At 39.2% G+C, this 9,670-nt stretch overlaps 1 protein-coding gene across 4 annotated transcripts in view; it reads right to left on the minus strand.

The window, feature by feature from the left end:
- Positions 1-7,582, minus strand: part of kif2a (kinesin family member 2a) — a 25,556-nt gene extending 17,974 nt beyond the window's left edge. For 3 of the 4 annotated variants that reach the window (XM_005722295.2, XM_005722293.1, XM_005722294.1), the window contains exon 1: positions 7,346-7,581. In XM_005722295.2, the coding sequence (XP_005722352.1) occupies positions 7,346-7,406 (61 nt within the window). In that variant the 5' untranslated portion in view covers positions 7,407-7,581. Of the gene's footprint in view, positions 1-7,345 lie in introns of all 4 variants that reach the window. The other variant, XM_005722292.2, reaches the window with a different exon arrangement.
- Between the last annotated feature and the right edge of the window lie 2,088 nt (positions 7,583-9,670).

The following is a 9,670-nucleotide window of genomic DNA, read 5'->3' on the forward strand; positions in this document are numbered from 1 at the left end:
TAGCTCACGCAGTATGAGGTATTGTAACTGACTGTAAAAAGTCAGCACAACGAAAATAAACTCCACCTAAACTTGGTTTATATCTGACCCAGATAGACTGCAGGTCATAACTTCTTACCTGAAATTCAGTTCACCTGACACTTGGACCGACGGCCACCTCGGGTCTCTCCTCCTGCCTCACCTTCCCTCATCCACCTGTTGCCTCTGTGGAAGCTCCGCCATAGCCACCACCAAACAACTGAGTTATTTTTACACATCGGCCAACATCTGGCCAATCCACCACCTCTCATTGTTCATGCCGTTACAAAAATAAATAAATAAATAAATAAGTCATCAGCCCACCATACAAACGTCTGATGGCTAGTCCAGCTATGTTAACTTGTTAATCTTTCGCCGAAAAAATTTTTCCGCAGTGCCGTCTTTCGTGCTTGGCTCTCCTACCTTTGCTAACATGATGCTCATAGTGTAGAAGCCGGTGCTGCATTCACTTACCCTCGAATATCTGAGCTTCACTGTGAAACCATAATCGTACATTTGATATTTCATTAAATTTTATTGTTTTAGCTTCGGGGTGGCACCTGGGGTGGCCAGTCTGGTTGGGGGGGTGGCCTGTGCCCCCCCCAGGCCACCCCGTTGGACACGCCACTGCGTTCATCCTCCAGCTTCACTGTTTATGTTATGCTAACTTAGCTGTGTTGCTAGCGATCACATAGCACATCATTATATACCAGCTAGTCCAACTTCAGTAACCCTACAAATGTCACTGCTGTTTCGTTTTCTGTCTTCATTTATGTTGGAAGTGATAGCAGAGCTGTAAGTTTTAATTTTTTCAGAAATCTCTCAGTCAGAACATGGTATATCATGCTTAGGTAACTAGCGAAACTAGCGAGCTACCTTCCGCTAACTTCCTGCTAACTTCTAACTCCTGTAAATGTAATAAAGTCTGTTTTCATGGATGCCTGGATGTTAAACTTAATTGTTACACCTGTTAAGCAGCAATGCTGATTGTTTTATTAAAGATGAAAGAATTTAGACAGTTCTTAACTCTCAGTGTGCCACAGTGTTCGTTTGACTTTGGGACCTGAAACGGATGGAGTTTTGGACCCAGATTACTCCCAGATTTACAAGCACCTTAGTCCGACATATACGGTAATAACGACGGTCCGCTTGCATGTTCTACAAAAAAAAAAAAAAAGTGCTTTGGTGGGTATCTGACGGATAAACACCAAACCAGTTCTGCATCACTGAAGTTGCACCATTTTTATAAACCGATTCTGTTCCATCCGTTTCATTCAATGATCCGCTTTCCCCCTTTTCATTTTCCGCTGCTGCCATGCTTCTTCGGCCATGTGCGTATGAAAACAAAGGCACTGCGCATGCGCGTATTACCCATATTCTATCGCAATATTTTCTTATCGTTGCCTAACATTGTACTGGTATTACCGTGAACGGTATAATATGGCCCAGCCCGATATCGCAGTTCACTATTTGTGGCCTCGCTCTTTCGCAGATTTTTTTTTGTGCAATTTCAATTTGTCAATCAATCTCATGCAGTGTCTCCTGTACAGTAAAGAATGCGCTCGGCTTATCAAATTTACATATATCTTCGATCACTAGCAGTGGGACTTGTCACCGGCGGGTGCCTTCATTGTATAATACCGCACTTATTTTTCTACGAAGGTTTGAACTTTGAGAGTGTTTAAACAAGAGAGAAAAGTGTGAAAATGTTCATGCCTGTCTGAGAAAAGTGTATAAAGTGTGTAGTGAGGGGTTTTACAGCCTTAAAACATCTATAATAATTGTAAAAAATAAAGTTGGCTACTTCACGGATTTCACTTACCGCGGGTTATTTTTAGAACGTAACTCCCGCGATAAACGAGGGATCACTGTAATAAAAATGTCCCAATAGAGATCGACAGACCATGTGACTGATCGCTTTACCCATCGGCTTCCAGTGGCTGTCATGCAACCGGCTATGGCAGTTAATAATACAGCTTCTTGCCATTCTTTGTGTCTCCGTTTATCTCTGTAACTGTTGTCTTGTAATAGCCCGTGCGCGCTAGCCACTTGTACCTACAATCCTTTGCGGTTTTACTCCAGAAATTACGTCACATTTTCGATGTCTATAGCTTTGATGGAGGTTGGCACCGAGTCTGAGGAACAAACTGTCTGTAGGGTTGACTGGAGTAGACAGATCTACTCTAAGATCCTGTGTGGCTGTTACGACTAGGTCGCTTTGGACCCTAGGCATGAGCCCTGAATGGTAACAAGATATTTCTGCCCGTTTTCTCCTCATACACATCAACTTGCACTGTAATGAAGGAAGTATTCACATCCTTTACCCAAGTAAAAGTACTAACACTATACTTATACTAATTAATTAGTTACTTAATTAGTTAGAAAAAGCTCCAAAAACAGTCGAGGAGTCGAGGTCTGAGGGCTCTAAAGAGTGAACAGGAAGATGACCTAGAGTCAGAGTTGAAGGGTACCAGAAAAATCAGGTCTTAAACCTCTTTAAAATGCAATCGCACTATAAACACAAAAAGAACTAATTTCTCTTTTGTTGGTCTACTTTAAGATTGTTGAGTTTGCGTCTTCTAAAAAGAATGATATGTAAAAACACTCTTGGGTGTCAGAAGCTATAAAAAGTTCTGTTTCCATTAGTGCTACTCATAACCAGATGGGTGACCTATCACAGGTATTGTTCCACCACAAACTACATTCATCCACAAAAACTGGTCTTTGGAAAGATAGACTCTGAAAAAAAATCTAGCTAAATTATACAGTGACTGGGGGGAAGAGACATGTGAAATTAAATGTCACACCTCCAAGAGTAGCAGCACTCAGAGGATTTATGGAAACAACTGTGCCAAGCATGGCTCTCCAAATCACTGCTCCATTCTGCTAACCACCCTGGAAAAAAACGGCTGCCTGCTTTTGCCAATGTCAAGCAGCAAGCCACCGACCACAGACTTCCTGTGGCTTCATCGCGATCAAACTCAATAAACTACTTGGTGCATAAGTAACAGCAGCAGAGAAGAGAACAACTTCGCCCAAACTACTTTGATAAAACGAGACAAATGTCCTATTATTTTATAATATGTAAATCTGAAAATTAAAAATGAAACAATATGGAATGTAAGGGGTTATAAATAACCAATAATTATCTCAAACATAATAATAGCAACAACAACAATATAATTTTACACAAGAAAATCTGCAGCCCAATACATGTACTACTTAAGTGGTAACCAACAGACACCGCACGATGTTATCACATTACTTAATTAATGATACGATACAATGACAATTTTTAACATTTTTCAGCATGCTGAGTACTGCAGTAACATATATATTCTGATTTATGGCTGTTTTTCAACTCAAAGTTAAATAAAGCAGGCGGCCATGAAATTAAAAGTTAACACAATTAAGTACACTTTAGTTATTATTTTTTGCTGCAAAATGAGATTGTCAAGCACACCAACACTGTCAGTGAAGCCTGGCCATAAATGGTGCCAAAAAGACAGAGTCAGCATGCTATCAGCCTGTGACTGAATGGGATCAAGCAAGCAATTACATCCAATCAGTTTCTGATAATAAAGTAATTAGCTGTGATGAATCATCAAAAAAAAAATGCTGTCTACATAGGAAGAAATTCACATATAATTATTAAAGTTGGTCTCAGTAACCTTCCTGATCTACAGGAATATCACCAGAATACAATCAACTGGCAGCCAGTTAAGCTGAGTCCCCTTGAGTTGTGCTCATTGACAAAGACTCATTCAGACTGTCTGTCTGCATTTATAAATTACACAGCAATTATTTATGAGCCTCTAACAATCTCTGAGAGCGACTGCAATGAGTCCAAGTCCAACTGTGAGTGTTTGCTGGTCTGTCTCTCTGTGCTGGCCCTGCAATACAACCTGTTTAGGGTCTAGTTTGCCTCTCACACTGCGACAGCTGGGATAGATCCACCCCTAACGCTGACCTCAGTGGATAAGTGGTTAAGAAAATGAATGGATTAAATGATACATAAACACACTATTCTGTTTTTATTTACAGAGATGGAGATGTATTTATTTCCCAGACACAAAGGAGGAAATAAATAGCAACAACCCCCTCCCCCTCCAAATCAATCATCAGCCAAATTGTTATTTTAATCACCCATGAACACCACATCTCCAGTTAGAAGTTCTCTTAAAATACAGTACAATACACCTATTAATGGCCAGACCTCCCTACTATTATACATACTGTTATAAAAAATGCCCAATAAATATCAAACTGAAGTCCTTGAACTATACTATTATAAAAGGGGTAGATCTGTTACATTAAAGTGACAGCTAAATGACACAATGCTCAACAGGTACTAGGGGTTGAGTGGATAAAGTTCGTCTCACTCTAAATGTCAATTTTACACAGGTCATTAGGTTCAGATATAATAAGGACAAGGCTTGTTTTAGGCTCATTCATAACAACCCACAAACACAAGAATAACACTCTAAGGCAGTGTAACTGTCATATGATCCTGCTGAAACTGATGAAGTGATCACTTTCCTCCCAAGTCTTCTAACTTTGCAAGATGTTTGTTGTGTCAATGAGCAGACAGTTGGATCTTCACTGTAAAATGCCAGCAATTCGTCTTTTCTGCTATCAGACGAGACTGTTTAACTGAGCCTTATAGTGAGTGCAAATGCCAAGAGAGGCAGTCATGATGAACCCATAATGCAACAGTACAAGACATTTCCCATGAAGAGGCTAAGCAATGGTGCTGCTTGTAGACATTTGCTGTTAGCAGTGGCAGGAACTATGTAAACTGAACCTCAATAGCAGTAAATGGCACTAAACACAACACTGAACATCAGGAGCTTGTGTAACCTGTTGTACCCAGAAACGCATGTTTTAAAGTACTAACAGCATAGGTATTAAAAAACGATTTATTGATTTAATTAAAAGTAAAATTATTATTTTTGTTATTACATTTACTTTCAAATGGCAAGGCAGACATGCCTTTTAATAATCGAGAAGTGACAAATTTCCTTAACTGGAACCTATCCTACCGTTCTTTCTGCAAAGCTACACACCCAAACGGACAGGTTTCAAGGACACAACATACGTCCAGACACTGTACATCTACAAGATCCACATGAGCTATTGTGCAGCTGTACTCTCTGACCTTGCCAAAGACGGGAATATTTATTTCCCCCCCAGACTTTAATAAACTCTAACGGCTGCCTACATCTTCCTCACAGACATACACTGTATCCTTAGACTTAAAAGAGCTGAAATACCAAGTCACAACCGGGCTTGTTTTACTGAATCCCCCATCAAGTGCCCCACTTTTTTACTAAAACCTTGCTGAATGGGTACACTGACACCTCCCAGGAGCAGAAGGGGCTTAAAATGGGGTGCTCTAGTTCTGCTAAGCCTGTGGAATAAACAAAACCCTCAAAGCATCGTTTTCACCCACAGAACCAGAGACACCTATTAATGAAACCATATCAACATGGCACACATTCAGAAAAAAATGATGTAGTGTACAAACACCACACAGACCCTTGCCTCTCCGGTACTCCACTCTGCTCTGAAAGACTTTAAAATATATAAAATGCCAAACCATAATATTTTACTTAAAAACAAACAAACAAACAAAAAAGATAAAAAGAAAAGAGGAAAGCCCAAAAATTAATACTCAATATTGATATCCAGGAACAATTAAGAGTATAATACCTTTAAAGGTGCACACATCATCCTCTGATGACTGGAGGTAGTCTAATTAAACTGCTCCTAATTATTTTCTATAAGACCTAGCTCTCAACAGGAATAAATATGAAATGGAAAAAACACAGAGGGAGCGAGTGAGTCCTGGCAGAACAGAGGGAGCCGGCTGCAACAGATGGGGTGGTGGCTAATAGCATGAATCCGGCTTGAATCTGAACCAGTCCCCAGAGAGAGAGGGAGAGGGCAATCCCTGCTCTGGATACAACACCAGATAGACAGAACTGGTTCTTTCTGCAGCCCTGCTGTGCATCTAGTTCACATCTCACTCTTGATCTTAGGACAGAGATTATGGATTTAGGGACATTACCAATGATGCTAACCAGCACCAGTGGCTGCAGCACACCTCTGGCACTAGCTTTCAAGCTTATTCCCGTGTGCTTTGTGTACAAGATTGGTGCTGTTTGAGGGTTTGTTGCAAAACAATTTCACTGGGTGTAGCAAAGTCCCAAAAGGACCAGCAGGAATGACACAAACTTCTGTGTCATCTTTGGCTCTATAGCCCTGAAGCAATGCCGAACAACTACACAGAGCAGCAAGAATAAAGCTGGCATTCACAGAAAGGAGAGTCATACAACAACCAGCCTCTCCCTTTTCTCGGTCTACTCATCTGCTAGCCTTCAGAAACAACTTCAGCTCATGTGAATGCAGTTTAACCCCCCTTTTTTTGTAAGCTATTATGGCTACATTTGTAGTACCACTACAGAAAACCGAGGGCATCAGTAGGTGCCTCATATTTAAGGTTACACTATCTACAATTATATATCCTTGGCATTGCCTCTATTAAATAAAACACTATCATCTTTTATGACCCATGCAATACCAAGAGTAATAGGGGAAATAAAGGAAAGAATTATAAAAAATGGCTTACGTATATGCTCTTATTACAAATGTATTTTTATGGCAAATGACCGTGATAAAAGACAATATTAATACAGGATTTTAGACCTCAAAAGGGTTTCCATAACAACTAGCGGTTCGGTTTATTGACAGAGCATTTAATAAGCTAACAATGAAAGAAATCGGGGATAAAATATAACCAAAAACCAAAGTGCATGTTAACGAAACCGATTTTACTGCAGAGCCACTGCTGTGTGAAGCCGGGAAACAGCACACAGCCTTTGGCTAGCCATAAGCTAACGCTAATCTTGCCGTCTACGTTAGTTAGCTAAGCTAACCGGGTTAGCAATCCCGCTAGCTTGGCTAATTATAATTTTGAATTCCCTGTTATAATAAATAATTTAAGAGACTAGGTGGCGCTAGAGTTAATATGTTTGTATGCTTGATAAATTCCAATCAAAGACATTTGCTGTTATCTAATGATAAGAATCTAGAGGTATCGGGAAATATCTTCTGAATGGGCATGCTAACAAAGGTAAGGCGCCCATTCAAAGGCTTAGGCCGTGCTGAAACTCTCCGCCCTGACAACTAATATGAATCTGCAGCTAGCGTTACGCTCTGCAGCCAGAAACAACGGTTGCTATATTCAACAGCAGCGGAGCAACAAAGATCCCCAAACAACTTACACATCGCGACGGGAAAAATAAATAGACAGGGTGAAACTTACCATCGCTGCGTTTTATCTCCACATAGGTACCAACGACTATCTTCCCAAAGCCAGACGCCATTCTACATCACTTAAAAATGAACAAATACAGGACTAGAGACTTATTGTAAGCCGAGTAAAATCAGCTTCTTTGGTAGTCTTTGGTTTGGGAGAAAGATGCAGTCAGTGGCAGCATTACGCATTACGTCAAGAGCATTACGTACCTACCAAGAATAGCAGTTTCTTTCCGGTCAGCTTTTTCAAAATAAAAACGTCATGCGGCTCATAAAAGCATTGCATTTACTACAGTGTTTATAATTGTTATTTCTTTAATCATAGGCTGTTCCTGTAAAATATTGGATTTCCCATTAAAGTTAATTGCAAAAACTATTACCTTTACTTGTACATGATCACTTTGGGTGCAAACACACCATAATATATTATAGCTATTATAGGCTGTTGTAATTGACTCCAAAATGAACAGATGTTGTTAAGATTAGTTTCCTCCTAACCAACTCAATGATTTAAAATGCTAGGTAATAATAATAAATGCTCATTTTTCTGTAAAACGAGCACTTACATTGAGCTCATGTTTCAAATATATGATACTAATCTTAAAATGCAATAAAAATACATTTAATGACGTATATAAACATATATGACATAAATAAATAACTGATAATAACTGATAACTAATGCATTTTTTTGGTATGAACAAAAATCCCTCTATTGTGCAATTTATGCTGCAGTGGATGCAGTATACCACCTGGTGGTACTACTGCTCTAATAGGTCCAGATAAGATGCATCACAGTTCTCTGACTTCTTCACTACGTACGTAATGTGGAAAAGATGCCAATAATTTACCTACGACATTTATGACGTTTCATGTGTAAACCTCTAGGACTATCACTAGGATACGGAGAGGACCAGCACACCCAACAGTCGTCATTTACAAAAAATGAAAAAAATATTACTTGCACTTTGCATAGCACTGAAAGTGTAATTTTGGTCTTTAGCAATATTTTACAGGCATTTTTTTCAGTCCAGTCCTTGTACCTGATTCTCAGGGGATTTTTTTCATGTTTTTGTTTTTAAGCCACAACCAACCTATGAATCATTCAATAATAAAAAGAATGCATTCAACTTAAGGAATGAATCGGTTTTGCGTCTACACATAACGAACAAGTTAGAGATGTAACATTATCTTTAGATGCTTTGTTACCAGCAGCCTGTCAAAAAGAAAAACATCATTTGTTTATACAAAAAAAATGCAAAAGAAAACATAGTTCGATGGGCAGAAGATAGTATTTTTGCATCAGAGATCAATTCTCAAAGAACTATTAACTGAAAAGCACTTCCTGCCATGCTGTGAACTGTATCTTTTAAAAAAAAGTAGGAAAGTGGACAAGTAGAGGACAAAAGCACAAAAGGAGAAGTTGCAGGATTTACAAACTATTGGAGTTTAACACAGTTCTAATACAGAGCATGAAACTGATGTGCTGCACATGGAGTTTATAGTTACTGCTAGATTTGAATTACATTGAGAAAATGCAATTACATAAAACCATAATACACTATAAATACAAAACTACAATATATGCCCAAAATAGAGAAATTATTTCCAAAAGTATGAATAATTGTGAAATGATATCAATAAAATGCTCGCAGCTGTCTTTTGATATGCATGTCTACTTTAAAATCCAATCCAAAGCAAACTGATTTAAGACTCAAAGCAAAAGGCAGGGAGGCAGCGCCAGAGGCTTTATGAAGATGAAGGCCAGACAAGGTAAACATTTGAACACAATGGCCTGCATGAGTTGATCATAACAAAATAAGTAAGCGGAGCCCCACAATACCACTGTAGAAAGCTGAACGATCTGGTGATGTTGGAGAGGAAAATCCGGTCTTAAATTCTACAGTGGTGATGAGACAACACAGTTGTGTCAATAACCACTGCAGCTGCTGAGACGCATGCTTCTCAAAACCTCAAACCAACCACTGAACCTGGGACAGAGTAGGTGGAGAGAAACAATGAGAGTCACTGGTCTTCAGGACAATGACAACTCTTCTTAAAACATATTTTTATCATTATGCGTGTGGGTACTTGCTCTCAATTTTTTCCATGTAATTTGCAGTAATCATAATTTCTATTTTAGATGTTTTGAATTTCTCAAAGTCTTCACAGATTGTTTTCTTTTTGCGTACTGACTTGTGAAGCCAGAGCGCTTCATCATTGGGGCGTCACAAAATGAAAAACATCTTGGGACCTCTGTTGGGTGTGTGTGTGTGCTGAGAGGATACCAGTTACGATGGGACATTTTTGAGAGAATTGCTGAAAACCATTT

Source organism: Pundamilia nyererei, unplaced genomic scaffold (genome assembly GCF_000239375.1).
Source record: "Pundamilia nyererei isolate P.nyererei 1_Seehausen unplaced genomic scaffold, PunNye1.0 scaffold00006, whole genome shotgun sequence".
Taxonomy (NCBI): domain Eukaryota; kingdom Metazoa; phylum Chordata; class Actinopteri; order Cichliformes; family Cichlidae; genus Pundamilia; species Pundamilia nyererei.